At 45.3% G+C, this 25,649-nt stretch overlaps 1 protein-coding gene across 5 annotated transcripts in view; it reads right to left on the bottom strand.

Annotated features, from left to right (window-relative positions):
• LOC117347576 (receptor-type tyrosine-protein phosphatase V-like) overlaps window positions 1-25,649 on the bottom strand; it is a 122,682-nt gene that overhangs the window by 17,665 nt on the left and 79,368 nt on the right. For all 5 annotated transcript variants that reach the window (XM_033918688.1, XM_033918689.1, XM_033918691.1 and 2 more), the window contains exons 18-29: window positions 23,522-23,794; window positions 21,299-21,577; window positions 19,731-19,865; window positions 16,399-16,612; window positions 15,847-15,914; window positions 15,180-15,297; window positions 12,767-12,814; window positions 10,437-10,530; window positions 8,274-8,364; window positions 6,524-6,600; window positions 3,799-3,933; window positions 976-1,098 (exon numbers count right to left, since the gene is read on the bottom strand). In XM_033918688.1, coding sequence (XP_033774579.1) covers window positions 976-1,098; window positions 3,799-3,933; window positions 6,524-6,600; window positions 8,274-8,364; window positions 10,437-10,530; window positions 12,767-12,814; window positions 15,180-15,297; window positions 15,847-15,914; window positions 16,399-16,612; window positions 19,731-19,865; window positions 21,299-21,577; window positions 23,522-23,794 — 1,655 coding nt within the window. The remainder of the gene's footprint in view (window positions 1-975; window positions 1,099-3,798; window positions 3,934-6,523; window positions 6,601-8,273; window positions 8,365-10,436; window positions 10,531-12,766; window positions 12,815-15,179; window positions 15,298-15,846; window positions 15,915-16,398; window positions 16,613-19,730; window positions 19,866-21,298; window positions 21,578-23,521; window positions 23,795-25,649) is intronic.

Below are 25,649 nucleotides of genomic sequence, written 5' to 3'. Positions count from 1 at the left end.
CATTTGTTTGATTTTTTTTTTTATCCTATTGTGACATTTATTTGTTTAAGAACATAATAAACTTCAACATTTTTAACTCCTGAAAGTCCAGGATCTGGTTCCACTTTTTACTTCTAAACCACTTGACTTTTGTGGCACCCAGGTCCATTTCTGTCGTAGGCTGGACTGTCCTTGTGGCGTAGATCACTACACAGTGTCTTTTATGAAATGACTTGGGAAACGTTGACATTTCCTAAATCATTTTAAAGGCATTAACCTCCCTAATTGTTTCCAAACTCAAGGGTGGCTTGATGGTCAGTTCCACCACCTCAACATACCACATAAGGAAAACTATCTTATTTGCAATTTTATTCTTCAAATTAGGACCCAGAAATCTACTCTAGCTGGGCTTGTCCCGCTGTGGGATGGGTTTTGGCCAGGTACTAGGGACCTGGATTGGCCACCTTGAGAACGGGCTACTGGGTTCGATGACAAACAGCGTGCAAGAATTTAAGAGCAAATGGGATGCCCATGTGGGATCCCTTAGAGCAGGGGTGTCCAATGTCGGTCCTCGAGGGCCGCAATCCAGTCGGATTTTCAGGATTTCCCCAATGAATATGCATGAGATCTATTTGCATGCACTGCTTTCAATGCTTATTCATTGGGGAAATCCTGAAAACCCGACTGGATTGCGGCCCTCGAGGACCGACATTGGACACCCCTGCCTTAGAGGGTTAAGTCAAGGGAACCTGTCACCAGGAGTGGGATCCCTAGGATAGTAGACTTGGGGGTGGGTCAGTAGAGTGGGCAGACCTGATGGGCTATGGCCCTTATCTGCCGTCATCTTCTATGTTTCTATGTTTCTATGACCATTGGTCTGACTCAGTAAGGCTATTCTTATCTTCTTATGTGCTTAGACCTGGGGATGGCTGGATGAATGACCAAGAGGCAGGAGGAAACAATGATGTTTTCTGGGGCCAAAGGAGTGTTACTCACATGCCAGAGTTTGAGTTCCCGTATTGTCCACTCATTGGAAATGGTCTGGTCAACGAGGTGGACCGTTATCTCTCCGTAGGTGACGGGTGAAGAGTCCGAGGGCCAATAATGATCACACAGTACCTACGGATGGCAAAAAACATGAGTATAGAAGATGGCAAAGGATCATTACTCCCACTCAGTGCTTAGCTGTCTCTCTTGCAGGGCCAGCATTGGGAAAAGTGGTATCCTGTACAAGAAGGGGTGAGATGCCACCCTTGACTGTGCTACCCAAACACAGGGAACTCCCTCCAGCCATGCAAACCACCAGACAAGGCTGGGTCAGTTGGGGGCCATGCAGCACTCCAGATTTCTGAATACTCAGGACAGAGGCGGCAGTTAGAATCAACGGGAGGCCATGTGGCATTAGGGCTACCAGATGTCAGGATTTACCCGGATATGTCCTCTTATTAGAGGGCATGCCCGGACATCGGGACAGCTTTTGAAAACCCGGCACTTTGTTTTGGGTTTTGAAAAGCAGATCACATCGGGAGGGGCATCCATGTATGGGCAGAGGCCCTGCCGGCCGAGATGAGCAGGCTGAGGAGGCAGGGCTAGGGCTGGGATGTGGCCGCAAAGGGGCGGGGTTGGGTGGAACTGGGCGGGGCCTGGGGGCGGGTCTAGGGTCTGGGTTTTACATAATCTGGTAACCCAATGCAGCACTGTTGGTTCATGCACCTTCGAAGCACCCAATCACATCCTTGCAGTTCAGCAGTTCCTCTCACTTTCTCTCTCTTCTGCTTCCTTATATCCCAGTTTGGCCTCTCTTTTCCACTCCTTCCACACAAGCATTCTCTCCGTATGGTTTCTTCCAAAATCATTCATTACTTGAGGGAGAATCTTTCCAGAAACTTCCCCTTTCACATGCTATCTCAATGACACTGAGGTTTTGCAATCTATTTGCAGATATGAAAAGAAAAGCATCTCAGAGGGGAAAATGTTTACCAAGCGCCTCTTGGATGACAAACTCAATGTAATCTACTAGGATTTATACCGATTCCAGACTAGAGAGAGTATTTGGTACAGCAAAAAAAGGACAAGGGGCCTCAATGAATTGGGACTTGTCTATATTGGCCCAACATGAGCCAAGTTTTGGCATACAATGCCTGCCTGCATTAGGGGTCGGCCAATGAGCAAAATACAATTACTAAACTTTGGGGATCAGAATCAGACCTAAAGACTGAGCACAGAGAGCAATCTCTTAGTCCTTTGTTGCTTCAGAAGGAAAGTGAAAGTGAAAGTATTTGGTAACCTACAGTGCATTCTCTCTTTATCAAGGTAATGGCCATATGAAACTGGATGTACCACACTCTCTTCATTCCCCTTCCTCTCACTCTTCCTCAACTGTATCTCCTATCTATCCCCTCTTCTCACCCACACCTTCCTCCCTTTCCTGTTAATCATCCTGCCACCCTTTCTACAAAACCTTGTACTGTCTGTTTTGAAAAGGTTTGGTTGCCTAACTTTGACAAATAGGTATTTAGCCCCTTTGAAAATGGACTATGGCTGAGCACCTAAAGAACACCTTAGAATTGGGCACTACTGACCAATTTTGGAATGCTGGTCCTCACCTGTGTCAGTCATAAGGTTTGTTTGGCATTTCAAGAAATTACTCCATCTAGCAGTGGCATACTAAGGTGGGGGCAGTCCGCCCCAGGCGCCATCTTAGTGGGGTGCCGGCACCCATCCTCCTTCCCCCCCCACTCCTTTCCCTTATTATTTATGAATAAGTAGGCAGATCACTGGCATTCTACTCTTATAATACACTACCAGTGAAATCATAGGCAGCGGAACAGTTTGGTTTGGGGGGGGCCAAGGAGCTCTGCCCTAGCGGAATCCTGTGTCACAGCCTGTCACCTGTTCCCAACTCCACCTCCTACCTCCTCCCAGCATTGTACTTTAAATCTTCGGGGCAGCCGCCGTGCAGTGTCAACAAGGGTTCCAGGGCAGGCCTGCTCGTTGTCGCTGCGCAGCGGCTGCCCCGAAGATATAAAGTGCAACACCAGGAAACGGGTGGTAGGGCGGACACCGACCCACCGTCGACCGCCAATTTTTGGGGAGGCCATGGAGGCCTCCCCTGTTCCGACGCCTATGAGTGAAATTCTTGGAGGGTCACTCCTTAAATATGAACAATCATCAAATATTCTTAAATGTTGTAACTACGTATTGGAACATGGGATTGTGGAGGTAAAGGGAGTGGGGTTTGGGGGGAAGGAAAAATGACAACATTTTGTCTGCTTTGTCATACCTTATAGTTGTTTTGGCTACTGTCTGGCAGTACAGTGATACCTTGGAATCCGAACTTAATCCGTTCCAGAACCCCGTCAGAGTTCCAAAACGTTCGAGTTCCAAGACAATTTTTCCCATTGAAAATAATAGCTTGTGGTCCCACAAACTCAGATGTTCAAATAAATTTAACAGTAAACACACTGGATTTGTACAGAGACAGCAAGATCGGGTCCCCCACCGGCACAGGCAGCAAGATCGGCATCGGCAACTGCAAGCGGTGCTCAGCCCAAAGCTTCCCTCTCAGGCGGAAACAGGAAGCTGCGCCAGAGGGGAAGCTTTGGGCTGAGCAACGCTTGCAGTTCCCCATGCGTTCGAATTCCGGGGCAAAATTTAATTTACAAAAAAGTTTGGATTCCAAGTTGTTCGTGCTCTGGGGCATTCGGATTCCGAGGTACCACCGTACTGTATTTCGGTGTTTTGCCATTAATAAGCACAATATTTTTTTTTTAAAAAGTTGTAACTATTATCCAAAACCAGGGGAAATTTTACACCTACCCGTCCGTTTTCCATACACACGGTCAGCATGACAATGTTATACACGTTCTGCTCCCATACCATTCGCCAGAAGTCCTCAATGGTTTTCTTCAGGGGTCCCTGAGTGACAATGTATTCCTGCGGGTGGGTAAAACCCTACACAAGACAAAGGAGAGGGGACATTGCCTCTGACCTGGGACTTAGGGCTCCTTTTACTAAGGTGCGCTAGCGTTTTTAGCGCATGCACAAGATTAGCGCACGCTAGCCGAAAAATTACCACCTGCTTAAAAGGAGGCGGTAGCGGTTAGTGCGCAGTATTTTAGCACGCGCTAGCCGATAAATTACCGCCTGCTTAAAAGGAGGCGGTAGCGGTTAGTGTGCAGTATTTTAGCACGCGTTAGCCGATAAATTACCGCCTGCTTAAAAGGAGGCGGTAGCGGTTAGTGCGCAGTATTTTAGCACGCGCTAGCCGATAAATTACCGCCTGCTTAAAAGGAGGCGGTAGCGGTTAGTGCGCAGTATTTTAGCACACGCTAGCCGATAAATTACCGCCTGCTTAAAAGGAGGCGGTAGCGGTTAGTGCGCAGTATTTTAGCACGCGCTAGCCGATAAATTACCGCCTGCTTAAAAGGAGGCGGTAGCGGTTAGTGCGCAGTATTTTAGCACACGCTAGCCGATAAATTACCGCCTGCTTAAAAGGAGGCGGTAGCGGTTAGTGCGCAGTATTTTAGCACGCGCTAGCCGATAAATTACCGCCTGCTTAAAAGGAGGCGGTAGCGGCTAACGCGCGCAGCATTTTAGCACCCGCTAGCCGATAAATTACCGCCTGCTTAAAAGGAGGCGGTAGCGCAGGCAGCATTTTCACACGCGCTAAGCGCGCGTTAAAACCGCTAACGCGCATTTGTAAAAGGAGCCCTTAGTAGCGATTCAAATTTCTTCTAAGCTGGAGTTCTTCTTCATAGTTATTTATTTATTTAAAATTTTATTACTTGCAGAATTCTACGTGCATAATAAAACGCTTAGAACAGGCCAAACAAACAAATCAAACACTTTAAAAATAAGATCCAACATGCAACAAACATGCTTGATGCAGGTTTTTGGGTCTCGCTGCGTCTTGTCAGGTAGAAACCGACATTTCCGCCATCAAGCTGTGGCTTTCTTCAGGGTATGCTGTGAGGTTTGCAGCTTGTCTTTGTACATAATGGGTCCACTGACCTGATTGGGAACAGGGCAGTCCGTTGACCACCAATTTGAATTTTGGTAGGAATGTCAGTTGGTCACCAATTTGAATTTTGGTGGGAATGTCAGTTGGTCACCAATTTGAATTTTGGTGGGACCAACTGACTTACAGATGAACAATAAAATCTTATCCTGAATTCTCCATTTGATCAGTAACCCGTGAATCTGAACAAACACAGAAGCGATAGGTTTAGAACGCCATGAGAGGTACACTGAGACGATGTGCAGACTTCAAAACGTTTAAAAAAAAATCACTGAAGACATGCCCGTTTGTGAGAGCCTTTTTGGGGTTGTTTTAAATCGAAAGATGATGGCGTATTCCCATAAGTATTGATATTAGATGATGAAATTTATGACACAATCTTATTGTTGATTGCTGATAAATTTGTAGAGTTTGTTGTATTTATGTATGCATCTTTTGTAACCCGCTTAGGATTTAAGCGGGATAGAAATTTTTTTAAAATAACTAAATAAATCTAGAGAAAAGTTCTGAATTTTGTGGGCTAACAAACTGGCAGTCTTTAGAGAAGAACAGCACATGAGAGGGGGTAATAGGCAACGAAGATTGCATCAGCGGGAGTTCCGATGGATATTTAGACTGAATACGATAAAACCAAATGGGTTAAACTCTGGTATTGACTGGTATTCTTTTTTCTAATTCTTTTTTCTAATTTTTTCTATTTTTTCTAATTTTTCATATTTTTTCATATTTAGTGTAAAAGTTTTTTGAATTGTTTCAGTGAGACTTGCGTAAACAAAGCGCATGCGTATGTCACTTTTTAGAAGGGTATATAAGACGCAGGCGTGGCGTTTGTAGTTCGCCAGCGCCATTTTGTGTTAATACTAATACTGTAGCACAGTAAGTACATCCGTCTTATTCATTTATATGAAGTTCTTGCATTATCTCATTTACTTGAAACCTAAGTTTTTGTTTTTGTGTTGTTGTTCTATTGCAGTTTCTAATTATAACATAAGACCCCTGAAGAAGCCCTTTATTTGTGGTGAAACGGGTCCCGTAGGGCGTTCAGAAATATAATGAACAACTTGGAACCACAAGCCGGCTCTTTATAAGATAAGTGCAAAAAGTTTTTTGATATCTATTTTTAAAAAAAAGTCATTTATTTATTGCACTCAGCACTTTATATGAGCTTGCGTGGTTATGGTTTTTGCATAAAAAATACCGACTCAATGAAAGATATCTTTTACCTGTGAGAATGGTTCCGAACACTGTCGTGTGAGGATAGCACAGATCTCTGAGAGCGGTATTATAACCAGCAAGGATTGACTTCTGTTTTAGTCCTCTTTTGTGTTGGTTGGATTAGTCTTTTATGTAACCCTTCTTGAAAAGTAAACCTGTCCCCAAATGTGTATCTCATGGAAGCCCACCAGGGCCAGGAGTCTAGTTTTTTCTTTCATCTTAGTGGAAAGTGAGCAGCGCCAGGCTCATTGCTGCATGACAGTCTGAAGTCTGCTTAGAGGGGGAATAAAAGGGTGGGGGGAAACTTACTGGGACAAAGTTGCCATTGATATAATCGGAACTGGGATCTTCTCCAAGCTGGCTCAGCTTCACTCTTGAATGATCATCTACCAAAAATTAATCAGTAAATATTTTCAGAAATATACGTAGTCTATTTTAGGTACAGCAGGAAATAAGAGATTTTGCGCTTGTACTGCCAATAACTGTTTCCCCAAATTCCTGTGAGATTTCACATGCTCAGACCCAATCAATCCCTACTACAGGAAGAGGCAGTGGTTTAATAAGGGGGAGCAGGTAAGTGTTATTCCAGTGGTGCTTAAAACTGTCCTGGGGGACTCCTAGCCAGTCGGATTTTCAAGATATCCCTAATGAATTTGCATGGGAAAAATTTGCATGCCTACCACCTACTTTATAGGCATATCTCACTCATGCATATTCATTAGGGCTATCTTGAAAACCCGACTGGCTGTGCACAAAAATCTTTTAGCATGTAGCTGAAAAGGGGGCGTGGTCATGGGAAGGACATGGGCAGGTCAGGGGAACATAAGAATAGCCTTACTGGGTCATCAAGCCCAGTAGCTCGTTCTCATGGTGGCCAATCCAGGTCCCTAGTACCTGGCCAAAACCCAAAGAGTAGCAACATTCCATGCTACCGATCCAGGGCAAGCATTGGCTTCCCCCATGTCTTAATAACAGACTATGGACTTTTACTCCAGGAACTTGTCCAAATCTTTCTTAAAACAAGCTACGCTATCCGCTCTTACCACAACCTCTGGCAACGCGTTTCAGAGCTTAACTATTTCTCTGAGTGAAAAAAAAAATTCCTCCTATTTGTTTTAAAAGTATTTCCCTGTAACTTCATCAGTCTTTTTAATTTTTGACGGAGTGAAAAATCGATCCACTAGTACCCGTTCTACTCCACTCAGGATTTTGTAGACTTCAATCCTATCTCCCCTCAGCCGTCTCTTTTCTAAGCTGAAGAGCCCTAACCGTTTTAGTCTTTCCTCATACGAGAGGAGTTCCACCCCTTTACCATCTTGGTCAGCATTATAGAAGTCCAGGGATGTATGCCTAATTTACCTATAAGAATTTACACCAGGTTTCAGTTGGGCACGGGACCCAGCGCTACCTGCTAGTCCATAAACGGTGCCCAACCTGGAGTGCTGTTTATAGAACAGCACTCAGTGTGCATTTTTTTGGGGCACCCCAATTAGAGTCAATTGAATACAAGGGTGAAAAAAAATAGTAAAGACTCACTTCTCACTGCTGATATTACAAATAAAGAAAACCTAGAAATATATAAACTGAAAAACTGCTGCTAAGTGACTATACAGTATATACTTCTTATAAAAGTATATGCTCAAAGACCCGAAGACCACATAGGGGAAACCCCCCACATATAAGGTCTCACCATCCAATTACTGTATATTGCTTTTAAAGTATTATTTATATAGCAAATCTCGTATGAATTTTCATCAAAACTTTTTGGTGTTATAGAGTTGTAACTGATTTTAGAATTAGCACTTATCTCAAACAATGTGTGGGTCCCGACATGGACCATCTTTCGCAGGTTGCTTCAGGGAACCCAACAGTTGGAATTCAAAAGCAATTATAGCACCATTGGTCTTTGTTAAATTTGAAAACGTTCTTTCACTACGATGCTTCTCCGTGTCGGGACCCAAGTGCTCAAAAGTGCGTAACAAGAAACGTGTTGAAACACAAAGGTAAACACCCTGTAAGGATTCTGGGACAGACAGACAGATCATGATCTGGGACCTACAGGGCAGCACATGTGGATACCGGTTCTTGCAGCTGTTGGCAGACAGCTCAGCCGCTCCTTTCGCCTGGTCTTTGCCAACTTCCTTCAGTTCCTGCAGGGATAAGAGGTAAAGAGATGAGTGGGCTTCTACGGGAGTCGAGAATCTTTTGTTGGTGGATGGCATGAACAGTGGGGGTGCTGGGGGCCACCTGAGTCAGGCCGTTGGCTCTTAACTCGGTCCTTGGGGCACCCAAAGGAAGCGATGCATGCAAATCGATCTCATGTATATTCATTATGCATATCCTGAAAACCCAAGTGGCTGGGTACTTCCCAAGGACAGGGCTGAGAAGCACTGACTGATGCAGAACTTGTTCTAATAGTTACTCTATAACGGAAATTGGCCATGATCCTGAAGATTAGGTTTGAGGAAACGTACCAAGCCCTAACTTACTTTAAAGTAAGAAAGGAGCAAACCAATCTGTAATCCTGCTAGAAACATAATGGCAGATAAAGACCAGATGGCCCATCCAGTCTGCCCATCCGCAGCATCCACTATTTCCTCCTCTCCCTATTGGCTAAGGCTCTTAACATTTGCATCTCCTCTTCCTATAGGCTAAGGCTCTGTGACCTGCATTGTGAGGTCATAGAGCTGCCCATCCGCAGCAACCGTTATCTCTTTCTCTCTCAGAGAGATCCCACATGCCTATCCCAGGCCCTTTTGAATTCAGACACAGTCTCTGTCTCCACCACTTCTTCTGGGAGACTGTTCCATGCATCTACCACCCTTTCTGTAAAAAAGCATTTCCTTAGATTACTCCTGAGCCTATCACCTTTTAACTTCATCCTATGCCCTCTCAATCCGGAGCTTCCTTTCGAATGAGACTTGATTCATGCGCATTTATGCCACATAGGTATTTAAATGTCTCTATCGTATCTCCCCTCTCCCTCCTTTCCTCTAAAGTGTACAGATTGCAATCTTTAAGTCTATCTCCATGCACTTTATGATAAAGACCATGCACCATTTTAAATAAATACAGTAAATGCTGTACATATGATCACCAGCGCTATGTATACACATGAAGCAGCATTTTATAAAGGACAAACAAACTCAAGTTCTGATAGTATTGTATTTTGGAGCAGCCATTTTGATCTGGAGCCAGCCATGCACAGGATCGAGTGGGAACGCTCCTATGCCCACTACCCACCACCAACAAGGTAGGCCCAGGAAGGGGCAGCCACGAGAGAGGGGAGGGTTCTTGCCGGAGAGGGTCTTTTTGGTGGAGGAAGTGGGGGCTGCGCAAATCATTTCAGTTTCAGCCAAAAATGCACAAGCTCAGGTAGAAACTGAAACAAGGCTGACCACAGATTTGGGGGCAGGTTCAGCTCTGAAACCAAACCTGAAATTTGGCTGGCCTCTAAAGTGCTTGCACCTAACTTTTAGTATATACCTGGTTACACTGCTACAGTGTTCCCCTGCGAATTTGCGGTTCTCAAATCGCGGACTCGCTCATCCGCGGTCTGCTCCGACCGCCTCTCCCTGTAGTAAAGTTGGGCTACACCAATCAGGAGCTGCGTGTCAAAGCAGCTCCTGATTGGTGTAGCCCGACTTTCCTACGGAAAGAGGCGGTCGGAGTAGACTGCGAGTGATTTTCTTCACCCGCCGGCGCTCCAGCTGCCCTCTCCTGCCTCACCTGCCTTTTGACAGGCGAAAAACCGCATTTGCGGTTTCTCAAAATTCACGGGAGTTCCTGGAACGGAACCCCCGTGAATTTCGGGGGAATACTGTATTCTATAAAAGAACATAGATGTCTATGTTCCTTCATGGAATAAGTTCCTCCCAGGTAGGGTTACCAGATTTTACGTCAGTAAAATCTGGACCCCCCCCCTAGACCCGCCCCCAGGCCTGTCCAGTTCCACCCCGGCTCCGCCCTCAGCTCCGTCCCAGCCCTGATGCCTGTTCGTTGGGCAGGAAGGTATCCATGCATGTACAGATGCGACATGATGATGTCACTGGGCTAAATTACTGTAAAAGAAGGATTAAACACAGTTTTTTGTTCAAGGATAACAAGAGGCTGTCATAGGCTCCGTGGGGAAAAATTAAATCAGAAGGTTTCCTGTGGGAGGTGCACTCCCAGATATGGCATGTTCTTAGTACTGGAAGAAATACTCTTTTTTTTTTTTCACCTCAAATTCCTGGAAGAAGCCATGGCAAGCATTAGTCGATTTCATCTCAAAGACCTGCTTAAAAGTCTGGAGTGAGATTGGTCGGTGGATATTTCTGTGGGTAAATGAAAGAGAGAATTCAGGAAGCTGTCATTGTGTTATATAAGTTTACTGGCCTTTTAAATTATGCTGAAAGAAGGGGTCAACAAACTGATTGGAGGCGATACTGTTCTACTGGAGGGCCTCACAGTATATCCGAGCTACATTGCATTAGTCTAATAAAACGCTGTTGTCGACAACCAGTTCACCGAATTGCATTTCTACAATTTAACCAGCCAGAAATGGAGCTGACCAGCTAAATAGCGCTCAGCCGGTTAAATGCGAATATTCAGAGTACGATGACCAGTTATCTCCGGTGAATATTAGGAATTAGTGGCTAAACGTTAACCAGCTATATCGCACAATAACCGGCAATTTTCAGTGCTGAGTGGCTAGGTTTAGTGGCCAATCAGACTGTATAAATAGCAGTCCCATCTTTGGCCACTATAAACTTAACCAGTTAAAAGTTTTACAGCTCCCTCCTCCCCCCCCCCCCCCAAAAAAAAAGTATATTTTATGCCAGTCACTGGAAACAGCCTGATATTGAATATGCAAATTATCCAGGCTGCCTCCCACTGTCTGAATATCTGCCCCCTTGTGTTTCAAGAAGGTTACTGTAGCCTTTGTAGGTCCCTCTAAAAGTATAGGCCTTTCCATCAGGGGATTCAAGATGGCTGCCGATAAAAAATTGTTTATGGATGCTGAAAGTACTTATATATAATATGCACACTGCTTTGGTTGCATGAGGTACCACAGAAAGATGGTATATCAAATGCATTACCCTTACCATCTCTAAGGAATATTACATGACTCTTTAGGTCCCACCTAAAATCAATGGAGTCAATATTCTGCCAACGGCATTGTTCCCAAATATTCAAAGCTGGGACCTATGTGGGTTTGGCTTTGAACATCTAAGTTATTTTTAAGATGGTTAAGCAGTGATGAGATACCACATAAAAATAGGACTTTTATACGGTCCCATTTATGCAATAAACCTGGCCATTTAAAGGCTGCGTATCAGCCCTTAAGCAACCAAGTGCTGACGCCACTCCCAGAATGCCCCAGCATAGCTGGCTTTGAGTTTGGCACTCACCACTAGTCGGTTAAGTGCAACTGAACATTAGCTGCTAGTGACAATCAAGCGATTTAAATGTCGGGCCCAATATGCATGTAATGATCTCGGAAATGTCCAATTCTGTGCTTACACAATGTGACGGCTTCATGTCAAGGTCCCGAAAAGAGGTTGTAAGGTCAACAAGCATGAAGAAGCAATGGGACTTTAAGATGTGCTCAAGAGCACATTCAGGAGATGGCAGATTATCCTTGTGGATATGCAAGACAATTTGGTTGCACTTCTCTAGTTAATGGAACAAACGATTAGCAGCAACTTCCTAGAGCTCAAGCTTATGCAACTGAAGCAGGTAGTGGTAAGGGCAAAGAAATGTAAGAAGCAGAGCTGGGGTGGTAAGGACAGGAGTATTTGGGAAAACTAGACCAAATGTATTTATTCAATTTTTCTATACTGTTCTCCCCAGGGAGCTCAGAACAGTTTACATGAATTTATTCAAGTCCTCAAGCATTTTCCCTTGTCTGTCCTGGCGGGATCACAATCTATCTAATGTACCTGTGGCAATGGGGGGATTAAGTGACTTGCCCAGGGTCACAAGGAGCAGCATGGGTTTGAACCCACAACCTCAGGGTGCTGAGGCTGTAGCTTTAACCACTGTGACACTCTAGAAATCCAAATGTAGTAAAAGTGAGCCAAGTACAGGACAGTCAAGCCATTGTGATATCACTGATGAGGTTGGCTCTTAGGCATTGGTGGAATGAGGCATTATGATGTCACAATACCAGCTCTGGTTATCAGAGGCTGAAACTTTTCACACTATTTATTCAATTTTCTCCCAGGGGAGCTCAGAACGGTTTACATGAGTTTATTCAGGTACTCAAGCATTTTTCCCATGTCTGTCCTGGTGGGCTCACAATCTATCTAATGTCCCTGGGCAATGGGGGGATTAAGTGACTTGCCCAGGGTCACAAGGAGCAGTGTGGGTTTGAACCCACAACCTCAGGGGCTGTAGATTTAACCACTGTGTCACACTCCTTATCAGCTGATACCTACTATTATAATTCTATGTATGGATTCAGCTTTATGAAGGGATGACTTCTGACTGCATTGTTATCACACCCTTAAAACACTTGGAACAGACAGGACTGACGTTCAATGTCCCAGTCCCTGTGTATTCTCTTACCTTAGACTGTAAGCTGTCATTTCCTGTGACAAGTTACTCTTTTCTCTTCTGAAATAAATCAAAAGACAGTTTTACATGTACACAGATCGTTTTAAGCGTCAGGTACTTTTGTGGATGGTGTGTCATTGAGGCTGAAATATTCTTCATTCTCAGAGCAGATTTGTGCAACTTCGGTGCAATCTGGTCTCATGTCGTTTCACGAAGGGCAGAGAGAGGCTTTTACCTTTTATTCCAGGATAGGGAAGATTTATCCCACTCTGTCTGCCACTGTATTGCAATGAGACTGGCTTGGGAGGAGAAAGAAAAAGAGGGAGAGATGGCAGAGGGACAGAGAAAGGAAACCACAAATCAGAGAAAGGAAAAGGAAGGAAAAGATAAAATATTGCAAGAAAAGAGAGAGGGATGGCAGAGGGACAGAGAAAGGAAAAAACAAATCAGAGAAAGGAAAAGATAAAATATTGCAAGAAAAGGAGAGAGGGATGGCAGAGGGACAGAGAAAGGAAAAAACAAATCAGAGAAAGGAAAAGATAAAACATTGCAAGAAAAGGAGAGAGGGATGGCAGAGGGGCAGAGAAAGGAAAAAACAAATCAGAGAAAGGAAAAGATAAAACATTGCAAGAAAAGGAGAGAGGGATGGCAGAGGGACAGAGAAAGGAAAAAACAAATCAGAGAAAGGAAAAAATAAAATATTGCAAAAAAAGAGACATAAACAGGAATAGACATGAGATAAAAGTCGGAGAATATATCAGAGGCAAAGACATAAAAAAAGGGTTGTGTCAAAAAGATATCAGGCATCTTCAACTCATTCAAAATATGGCCATTAAAATCATCACGAGCTCGAGAAAATGTGATGATGTCACTCCTTTGCTAAAGAATAAACATTGGTTGCCTATCCCGCATCGGATTACTTATAAAATAGCTCTTCTAACTTTCAAAACTCTCCCGCATTCATAGATAGACTTCTAATTCCATATGATCCCCCCAGAACCCTAAGATCCGCTTCTCAACATACTCCTTTTACTAAGGTGCGCTAGCGGTTACATTGCCGCATGCACTACACGCTAACGCACCTTAGTAAAAGGAGCCCTTAATGTTCTGTCATTAAAAATAATCGGCACCCGTCGTGCTTCCATCTTTTCGGTCACCGCTCCTTCATTTGGGAACTCCCTGCCCTTATACATCAGAAGAGAACAAAACCTGGATAAATTCAAGAGTAGTTTAAAATGCTTTCTTTTCAAAGATGCCTACAATTGATTTATCCTATTAAAAAAATAATAATAATTTTTTTAATCAATCCCTACCTTGTCATATCCTACTGTTTTTATCCGATTATGTTCTCTTTCCTCCCAAATTGTAGTTCTCCCTTTTTTTTTTCCTCTTGTTTTCTCGTCCTCTCCCTATTCAAGTTTGTCTGTCTTGTAAGGATTATGTTTATTTTGTGTAGTCTGTTCCCTAATTAATATATAAATAATTTTTATTGTACAACGCTTTAAATTCTATGTTAAGCGTTTAATCAAATCTTAATAAACTATGAAACTATAATCGTGTTTCTCGTTAGCAGGTGAAAACAGGGGTCAGGGTGAGCAGGTGAGAATTGTTAGAGGGTGTTATAAAACAGTGTTCTTCAACCGCCGGTCCACGGTGCGATCGATGCGGCATTATCTTCGAGCCAGCTCCCTCTTCCTAACTGATTTAGTGCACAAAGCCACGGGCAATGGCTCCTACGGGCATCCTGCGCCTGAATCGGAAGCCTTCTGTCTGACTTTGCAATGTCAGAGGGAAGGCTTCCAGATGAGGCACGGGACGTGCAAGGTGCAATTAGTACTATTATGGGGGCGGGGTCTGGGGTGGAGATTAGGTAGAGATGGGTGGGGTCTGGCCCACGACAACCCAGTGTTCTTCAACCGCCGGTCCACAGAATAATTCTTTTATTTCTGCCGGTCCATAGGTGTAAAAAGGTTGAAAAACACTGTTATAAAACACACACTTTGGAATGTGAGAATGAGTGTTACAGTCAGTGGCATAGTAAATTAGATGAATGGTGCCCCTCCCCCATTCTTTTACCCGCCCCCTCGCCGCGCCCACGCCACCCTCCCTTTCCCCGTACCTTTTTAACTTATCCGGCGTGAGCAGCACGCCCACATCGGTGTTGGCTCACCCTTTGACGTCACGTCCTAGGTGCGGGTCACCGAAGTGATGTCAGGGAGAGCGTCGATGCCGACATGGGCAGCAACTTCATGCCAGGGACGTAAAATAGAATTGGGGGAAGACAAGGGACGCACGCGCGCAGCAAGCAGAGCAGCGGGGGTGAGGGTGGAGAGCAAAATGGCGCCTGGGGCGGACTGATCCCCTCGCCACCCCCCCTTTACCTACGCCACCAATGACAGTGAGATTCTGGATACAGGATACTTACCTCTTCGCCCTTCCTCTCTTCCAGAAAACCAATCCCAGCACTGCGACAGTCAGAAACGATGCTGCGATGGCTCCGGCCAAAATAGGAACAGGCAGAGTATTTCTGCTATCAGGAGGAGCTACAGGGACAATAACGTACTTCATTATTAAACTGACTCCCCAGCTCCCATGGGATTCTGGCTTCCTATCAAACCTTTATTTCAAATTATTACCCTTAGCACAACTGGAATGAAGGAGATAACTCCACCCTGAACCACCCACTGACTAGTAGGCTTAAGCTTATGTGATTAGAGCTGATATAGTGATGCTATCTGCTTAAATGCCACTAAATGCCCTGCACAATCGAGCTAGCCTCCCATAGCCTTTGACCAAGAAAAGAGCTCCCCCTGCTGCCTGTGCTCCCTCTCACAGTTTCTAAAGTAACAAATGAAGAGCTCCCACTGCTGTTTCTTAAGGTTGCTACACTGTTGAAGTTTTAAATCTATTGCTCTTTGTCACACCAAGTAGCTTTGTGAAAGCTGCTTTGCCATTGGCAAATCTTTGGACAGATATACACATGAGTGCACTGTTAGCTATTTTGTTGTATTTACATGGAACACATCACTCAGCATTCAAGTTTCTTCAGTCTCCCTAATTACTTTGTAAATATTAGTTTGATTTTGTCTTACCTGAAAAGGCTGAGAAGGATACTACAGGACTGAAAGGGTCATATCTGGTGAAGGCAGCAACACTAAACCTAAAGAGAACAAAATAAATCTCAGTATAAAGGAGAGGGTGGGCAACTCCGGTCCTCGAGGGCCGGAATCCAGTCAGCTTTTCAGGATTTCCCCAATGACTATGCATGAGATCTATTTGCATGCACTGCTTTCAATGCATACTCATTGGGGAAATCCTGAAAATCTGACTGGATTTCGGCCCTTGAGGACTGGAGTTGCCCACCCCTGTCGGGTTTTCAGGATTTCCCTAATGAATATGCATGAGATCTATTAGCATACCATGAAAGCAGTGCATGCAGATAGATCTCATGCATATTCATGGGGGAAATCCCGAAAACCCGACTGGATTGCGGCCCTCGAGGAGGGACTTTGACATCCCTGGCATACAAGTTAAAGAAGAAAAGTAGCCCCCCCAAAGGTGGCCTTGCAATTCACAGATGATAACCCAGGAGATAATTCCTTCTCCAAAACCTTGTTTCCCAGTCGGTCTGAGAGCTCATTTACCTGTACCGTGTCTCAGCTTTCAGTTTCCCATTGCAGATGTCTGTGGTCTGTCCACATTCCTCAGTTCCCATTGGCACCACCCAGGTTCTGCTTGCCATGCTCCGCTCACTTTCCCGAAAAGGATTTGGTAACAATGCAGCCAAATATGTGTCTTCCTCTCCATAATAGTGATTGTACCATGTGCTGTTGGTTATCCTGGAACTGGGTCTCACCACTGCAAGTAAAGATCGGTAAAACAATTCGGCAGTGGCTATCGGCACTCAGCTACCAGTGAATTCCTACACTATTACACCATTCACCGCTTTGCCGCAGGATGTCTCTAGACGTTTGCAAAATGATGCATCCATTGGCACCGCATTATTGGTCTGAGACACAGAAAAGTTAAAATGTGCCTCTAATTCTGCAACTTAACCAAGGTCAACCTTGACAAGCTGAAGCCATCTGCATCTTCCGCCAATGCCGGCCCACTGCATTCTGGGATTTCTGTTATTTGCACAAATAAAAGCTGCACGCTCCAGAATACAGAGGCACTGAACTGTAAAATCACTTGAACAGGATGAGCTGCTTAAATCTCAATTGAACTAACCCCACAGGTCTTTCTAAGATGGCTCCAGCTTGTCTTGAAATCTACAGACAGAAAGGCATAAATACATATATGCATAATTTTGCATAATTTTATTTTATTTTTTTACTGTTGGCTACACTACAGACCCTATATTAGGCTTACCAGACATCTGGATTTACCCAGACGTGTCCTCTTTTTAGAGGATTGTCCAGGATGGCATCAAGTCACATCCGCATGGGGCAGACCCGGGGTGGAATGGAGCGGATCCAGGGGCTGAATGGGGCGGTCCCAGGGCGGAGTCATGCATCCTCTTTTACCAGATGGAAAATCTAGTAACCCTAGCTATAACGAGCATATAACCATTGGAGTAGTGTGGGTAGGAGACGCCCAGAGCAGTGGCACCACCCATGCACTCCTCTCCAACCCCCGGGCCCTTCTCTCTAACCCCCACCGCTCCTTCCCCGCACCCACCCTACACCACCTTCATGCCCTCCCTTCCCCCCTCCGTACCTCTTTAAATCTTCACCAGCGCAAGCAGCTTCTCCGGCCTGCTGCTCATGCCGGCGTTGGCTTCCCCTTAAAGGTCACCTCCTGGCCCCATGACCCAGAAGTGATTTCAGAGGGGAGCCAGCAGGCTGGAGAATTTGCTCACGCTGGTGAAGATTTAAATTGACAAAGAGGAAGAAGAAAGAGAGGACATGAGCATGCCAGCACCTCCCACCAACAAGGTGCGCGGTGTGGTCTGCCCCGCCCTTACAATGCCACAGCGTATAATGTGCGGAGGTAGAAAGAATGAGGTGCTCTCTCCTCTCAGACTTCATCCCAGTCATACGTATTTCAAATCTCTTCCCTCAGCACTTTTTTCCTCCCTTTTTCTACTAGAGAAAGGATGGTGTCCAGGAGCAGCGGAGCAGAGAAGATGGATGCCAGCACCTCCCCTCCTTACCCACCACTGCTCCTGGACACCATCCTTTCTCTAGTGGCCAGCTAAAAATTTCTTTAAAAAAAAATCTTTATTCATTTTCAAATGTACAATAAGTGTATCAATATGCAAAGATAAATTAGTCATAAATATATCACTTAATAAACATCAAGATAATAAATAAAATGCTATTATTACCCACCTTTCCTACCTCTTCCTATAATATAATCACATACATTGTACAATATATAATAAAAAAACAATAAAATTATCCCCTCCCCCCTCATAATTGAACCTGTAATTTAAGGGAAAAAATGTCATCTAATCAGTCCAATAATTTGGCTCCCATACATCTTGAAATTTCCTAAAACATCCTCGCTGTATTGCAATAAATCTTTCCATTTTATACATGTGGCATAGGGAATTCCACCAAAAATTATAATTTAATCTGCTCCAGTTCTTCCAATTATAAGTCATTTGTTGAATGGCAACCCCAGTCATTAAGTAATAATTTGTTATTGTTTGAAGAAATCTGACTTTTTGCTCTCATTGCCATACCAAACCGCACAGTATCATATACATAGTAACATAGTAACATAGTAGATGACGGCAGATAAAGACCCGAATGGTCCATCCAGTCTGCCCAACCTGATTCAATTTAAATTTTTTTATTTTTTTTTTATTTTTTTTCTTCTTAGCTATTTCTGGGCGAGAATCCAAAGCTTTACCCGGTACTGTGCTTGAGTTCCAACTGCCAAAATCTCTGTTAAGACTTACTCCAGCCCATCTACACCCTCCCAGCCATTGAAGCCCTCCCCAGCCCATCCTCCACCAAACGGCCATATACAGACACAGACCGTGCAAGTCTGCCCAGTAACTGGCCTAGTTCAATATTTAATATTATTTTCTGATTCTAAATCTTCTGTGTTCATCCCACGCTTCTTTGAACTCAGTCACAGTTTTACTCTCCACCACCTCTCTCGGGAGCGCATTCCAGGCATCCACCACCCTCTCCGTAAAGTAGAATTTCCTAACATTGCCCCTGAATCTACCACCCCTCAACCTCAAATTATGTCCTCTGGTTTTACCATTTTCCTTTCTCTGGAAAAGATTTTGTTCTACGTTAATACCCTTTAAGTATTTGAACGTCTGAATCATATCTCCCCTGTCTCTCCTTTCCTCTAGGGTAGACATATTCAGGGCTTCCAGTCTCTCCTCATACGTCTTCTGGCGCAAGCCTCCTATCATTTTCGTCGCCCTCCTCTGGACCGCCTCAAGTCTTCTTATGTCTTTCGCCAGATACGGTCTCCAAAACTGAACACAATACTCCAAGTGGGGCCTCACCAATGACCTGTACAGGGGCATAAACACCTTCTTCCTTCTACTGACTACGCCTCTCTTTATACAGCCCAGAATCCTTCTGGCAGCAGCCACTGCCTTATCACACTGTTTTTTCGCCTTTAGATCTTCGGACACTATCACCCCAAGGTCCCTCTCCCCGTCCGTGCATATGATAATGCCACTGGGTTTTCTAATAAACAATTAATTTGGTCCCAAATTGATTTCCAAAAAGTCATCACAAATGGACAGTAGAATAACAAATGATCTAAAGTCCCTGCTTCAAAATGACAATGCCAACATTTATTAGACTTAGAGCTATCCAATTTTTGTAACCGAACAGGGGTCCATAATGCTCTATGTAACAGAAAAAAAACCATGTTTGTCTCATAGATGCTGACATTGTACATCTCATCCTCCAAGTCCAAATTTGTGTCCATTGTGTCCAGCTAAAAATTTCATCATGAAAACTCCGACCCTTCCTGCAAATGAAAGCTAAGCACTTACGTGACTCATTGCACGTGACGATAATCCCATAGTACACTATTTTTCCATTTTCTTCACTGAACATATCCTCTGAAATAATCACCCTGGTATCACCATCAAACTGGAGGGTGTTATTGGTGGGTAGTGGAGGCAGAACTAAAATGGAAAGACAGAAATTATCTCAGTGGATATAAATAATTCAGGAGTTGTCAATGTTCCGTTCATGTCGTTTTACCCCCAATTTTTCCTGTGTCATCAATAGTGTTCACAGTTTCACAATTGTAGAGATGCACAACTGTGAGACTGCTCACTACTGCAAAACAGTGCACACCATTGGCAATATTGCCTATATATATATATATATACTAGTCTTTAAGCCCGTTACATTAACGGGTGCTAGAGTAGATGTCTGTCTGTCTGGGTATTTTTTTTCTTTGTCTCTCTCTCCTTGCATGCTGTCTGTCTGTCATTTTTTCTGTCTGTGAATCTCCCTGTGCCTCCTTCCTATGTCCATAGTGCCCCTTTCTATGTCCTTGGTGCCCCCAGTGCATCCTTCCTCCCCCCCCTCCGATGCCAGCCTGCCTTCCATTGAAAACCCCCCACCCCCTCCGTTGCCTCCCATAACCCTTCCATCGAAACCCCCCCCCCATGCCAGCCTGCCTGCCTCCCATCCCCTGAGCAGCATATTTCCATGGAAATCCCCCCCCCCCCGATGCCATCCTGCGTGCCTGCCTTCCATTGAACCCCCCACCCCCTCCAATGCCAGCCTGCCTGCCTCCCATCCCCCTTCTACCGAACCCCCCCCATGCCAGTCTGCCTCCCTCCCATTCCCCTTCCACCTGCCTGACTCCCCCCCCCCCCGCCGCCACCGCCGCTGCTGCCGACCCGGCACAACCGAGACCCCCATTGACCCTCCCACCGCTACAGGGCTGACAAACCCGGCAGGAGCAGTAGCGTCGCAGGCACACTAAACGCTGCTTTGGGTCTTCTACTGGCCTAATTTCCTCTGCCCTGTAACATTTCTAATCATTGTAAACCGCTTAGAACTTCACGGTCCTGTGGTATATAAACTGCCCCCCCCCCCCCCGGGTGCCGCTCACCCATACCACGCCATTGCTTAGAGGTCCTCTGTAGCATGGGGGTCCAAGAGCAATTGCCCTATTTCCACCCCCCTAAAATTGGCCTCGCGTTTAATGGGGCAGCAAATCCTCACTGAAAATCCTTAACGAACTGTATACTGTAATTTTCGCTGTATATTGTAATTTCGCTGTATTTTTTTGTAATTCACGACCTTTTCCTAACAGGTCCTCTCGGAAATTTCTTAGCAAACTGTATATTTTATATATTCGCTTAGCAAACTGTACAGTTTACATTTCCGCTTTCTTAAAGTCTCTGTACTCTATATTTCCTCTGACTATCTGCATATTGTAACTCGCTGAATGTCCAGCTCTCTTGAATGTAAACCGCCTAGAAGTTGCAAGATTGTGGCGGTATAGAAGAATAAAGTTATTATTATTATTATTATTACCTTCCAGGAGTGTCTTACACATCAGGTATTGATTTAGTGGGGGGGAGGGGAGGGGGTGTACCTTTTTGGGATGTGTTGCAGAGCAGGGTAACCGTTTGACTTCTCATCTCATTCTTCCCAATTGCAGTCAGGTGAACTCGGTACAGGGAATTTGGCTCCAGGTTTCTCAGGCTGATTTCACTTTCAGCAGTTACTAGACGAACCGCCTGCTGGAAAGTATCTCCAGACTCCATCTCCACAGCCAGAAAACAAGAGTTGGACTGATCACGTAGCACGGACCAGTTCAGGTGCAGGACTGTCTCCTGAGTCCAACACTGAGCATCACTCACAGGCATGGGTTCTGCAGGCAGGGAAAAATCCCGTGAGACGAGGGATCATCAAAAAGTTTTCACACTTTTATTTTTTAAAACACTATCTATAATAATAAAACCCTAGAGCGCGCATGCGCTTTTGAAAGTTCGTGATTCCTGGCGCTGTGAGGTGTGCTTCTGTGTCAGTCCTCACGGTGCCTGCGCTAGCTGGAGGCGCGTGAGCATGCAGCTCTGTGAATGGCGGTCGGCTTAGAGGACCGGCAGGAGAGTGGTGGTTGTGGTGGCAGGAGAGTGTCCGACAGAGGGCTCCGTTTTGAAGCTGTGGCTCTCATTGAACTGCCAGTTGGCCAGTTCCCTTGCCGGAGTTATTTTTCAGTTTACAGGTGCCGCCGTGGCTCCTCTCACGAGCTGCACCTGGGTCAGAGAACACTTCCGATGCAGGAGATCATTAGAGGAGCCGCCGTGGCACCTTTAAACTTAAAAATAACTCTGGCAAGGGAGCCGGCCAGACCGCGGGAAGTATAGGGGGGATGGAAAAATCCTGCTGCTGCACAGGGAAATGGAGGGAGAGGGGATGCTGTGGCTGCTGCACAGGGAAGTGGGGGGAGGAAAAAAAATGCTGCTGCACAGGGAAATGCAGGGGGAGGGAATGCTGCTTCGGCTTTTGCACAGGGAAGTGGGGGGGAGGGAATGCTGCTTCGGCTTCTGCACAGGGAAGTGGGGGGGAGGGAATGCTGCTTTGGTTTCTGGACAGGGAAGTAGGGAGGGAGACAGAAAGAAAGGAAGAAAGACACAGGGGCAGGGAGAGAGACAGAAAGACAGACAGACAAGGGGGGCCAGGGAATGAGATAGACAAAAAGAAAGACAGCAGGAGGGAGAGAGACAGAAAGAAACAGACAGGGGTAGGGAGAGAGACAGAAACAAAGGCAGACATATATTCTAGCACCCATTAATGTAACGGGCTTAAAGACTAGTTTATTAAATAACTCATAAGCAAAATGCATCACTTTTCCACATAATCGCCCGGTTTTGCCTGACTTACTAGTCACATAACATTCTACCAGTGGAGTTGCCTATTTAGATTGTAAGCTCGTTCGAGCGGGGACTGTTTTCTTATTCTTTGTGATTCCGTGAAGTTCTGCGTGCGTCTGGTAGCGCTATAGAAATAATTAATAGCAGAAGTAGTACAAGAGAGACACCATGGAGGAAGAGAGGCGCTGCGAGAGGCACATCCTGTAGGCAGTCATTCGCCGCTGGCGCCTCTCCTCCTCCCCAGCCTCTGGCGGCACACCTGAAATCTCGTGTGGCACACAGTTTGCGATACACTGCATTATGTGCAGCTGAAGAAGCAAAGGGAAGAATCAAGACACAAATACCAATTTGATTGGTCAACAGACAACCAGTGATGCTGTATGACGGCCGGGGTGTCATGCAGGCCCAATACAGCCGTGCAGCCCCTTGCAAAACCAGTTGCAAAGAGTGAAGAGTAGAAGCAGGCGAGCCATGCAACAATATGGTTCTCAAAATCCACACACAGACACAATAAGCGCTTGAACTATAGCACAGAAATCAGATTCTGCTCGTTGCCAGAGAATGTGGTGAAAGCAATTAGCATAGCAGGGTTTAAAAAAAAAAAAAGGGCTAAGTTCCTAAAAGAAAAGTACATAAACCATTATTAAGATGGACTTGGGAAAATCCACTGCATGTTTCTAGGATAAGCAGCATAAAATCTGTTTTACTCTTTGGAATCTTGCCAGGTACTTGTGACCTGTCTTGGCCCTGTTGGAAACAGGATACTGGTCTTGATGGACCGGTCTGTCCCAGTATGGCAACTCTTATGTTCTTGACTGCAGCGGCAACATGTGGACGGAAAGTCAGGTATGTATCCAACAAACACCAAGATGACAGAATTCCACAAACAACAGGAGGTACAATAAACATGCTTGGAAATGAATTCTGAAGGGCGAACCTACCCACTGCCACCAGTACACTCTCTGATGAGTTTCGATAAGGTCCCACCACAGAAGTGACAGAGACAGAGTAGTTCCGGCCTGGGACCAGGCCCTGGAAAAGATGGTGGCCTACACCTTTGCTCACTGTACTGCTCCAGGATGCTGTTTGGTTGTGAAGGTCCAAGAGCCAAACCTGGTAAGAATCCTGCAGGCCAGCAGCCAGGCTCCAAGAGAGAACTAAGACTGTATTATCCTCCTCGATCACCACTGAGACATTCTCTGGAGCCACAGGATCTGGGAAAGGAACAAATGATCCTTAAATCTCAAAAGCTGCTAAGGTTCAAACATAAATGAAAAAATCAACAGAATCTATCAATAATGCAGGGATTAAAAACACAGAAATACTCCAGTACAGTAATAAAAGCATTAAACAGAGCAGCTAAAAAAATGTAATAAAATATGAAAATTACTGTCTTAGTTGAAAGTTAGTACAGTAGAAACACACATTGCAAACTTCATGTGAAGATTTTGTAAAATGTTCTAGACCAGTGTTCTTCAACCTATTTACACCTGTGGACCGGCAGAAATAAAAGAATTATTCTGTGGACCGGCATCGGTCCGTGGACCGGCGGTTGAAGAACACTGGGCTAAGTCGTGGGCCAGACCCCGCCCATCTCTACCCAATCTCCACCTAGACCTCGCCCCCATAATAGTACTAATTGCACCTTGCACGTCCCGTGCCTCATCTGGAAGCCTTCCCTCTGATGTTGCAACGTCAGAGAGAAGGCTTCCGGTTCAGGCGCAGGATGCCTGTAGGAGCCACTGCCCGTGGCTTTGTGCACTGAATCAGTTAGGAAGAGGGAGCTGGCTCGAAGATAACGCCGCATCGATCGCACCGTGGACCGGCTGTTGAAGAACACTGTTCTAGAAGACACTAAGGGGAATTCTTAAAAGCTTACCTAAATGTAGGTACTTAAGATGTGTGTTTTATGCACAAATTCTATCATCCAAGTTTATTTGATATTTGTTCTCCCGCTTATTGAAAAAACGTCTAAGCGGTTTACAATTTATGTAGTAAAGAGAGGGAGAGAGTAGCATGCTACTTCAAAGCGTGACAGTGGGGGAAGAGGTGGGGTTACCAGACATCTGGGAAAACCCGGGCATGTCCACTTTTTAGAGGACGGGCTGGGCGCCCGGAGGGATTTCCAAGAGTTTATCCGGGTTTTAGAAGTCCTGAGCTTGGAGGTCGCGTTTGGAAGCCTTTGCGCTTGCGCAGCCATCAATGATGTCATGCGCACACCCGCGCATGCGTGCGAGGTCATTGCATCAATGTCCATGCATGCGCGAAGGCTTCCACATGTGGCCTTTGAGATCGGGGAGGTGCTGGGGGAGGATTGGGGCGGAGCCAGAGACAGATCGGGGTGGGACTGGGGGCCAGGCATCCTCTTTTAAAAAAAAATATTTTATTAATTTTCCAAAAAAACTTTACAATGCACATGTTAGCAATCAGAGTAGAGAATGACACGGTGACAAAATTCATCACCGTTCCTGTCCCCACGGATAACCGCGGGAAACCATCTTCATGTCATTCTTTAAGGAGAGAGGGAAGAATCAGACTATGAATGGGCACAGCCACTGACCCTCAAGCCTTGCATTGAAGAATGCTGAGATTGAGCAGCAACATTCCAGAGCAGATATTGTGATGTCATAATGCCTCATTCCACCAGTGCCTAAGAGCCAACCTCATCAGTGATGTCACAATGGCTTCATTATCCTTGGCTCCCATAAGAATCAGAGTATGAATGGCCACAACCACTGACCCGCAGGCTTTGCTTTGAAGAATGCTGGTGTAGAAGGACTGAGGTTGAAACAGACACTACAGAATGACAGTCTCTGCTATCCAGAGCAGATATTGTGATGTCATAATGCCTCATTCCACCAGTGCCTAAGAGCCAACCTCATCAGTGATGTCACAATGGCTTCATTATCCTTGGCTCCCATAAGGATCGGAGTATGAATGGCCACAACCACTGACCCGCAAGCTTTGCTTTGAAGAATGCTGGTGTAGAAGGACTGAGGTTGAAATAGACACTAGAAAATGACATGGGACTATTTCCCGCGGTTATCCGCGGGGACGGGAATGGTGATG

This window comes from Geotrypetes seraphini, chromosome 13 (assembly GCF_902459505.1).
Source record: "Geotrypetes seraphini chromosome 13, aGeoSer1.1, whole genome shotgun sequence".
NCBI classification, from domain to species: domain Eukaryota; kingdom Metazoa; phylum Chordata; class Amphibia; order Gymnophiona; family Dermophiidae; genus Geotrypetes; species Geotrypetes seraphini.
Note: the sequence above shows the minus strand (reverse complement) of the source record. Positions and strands in the feature narration are given on the sequence as shown.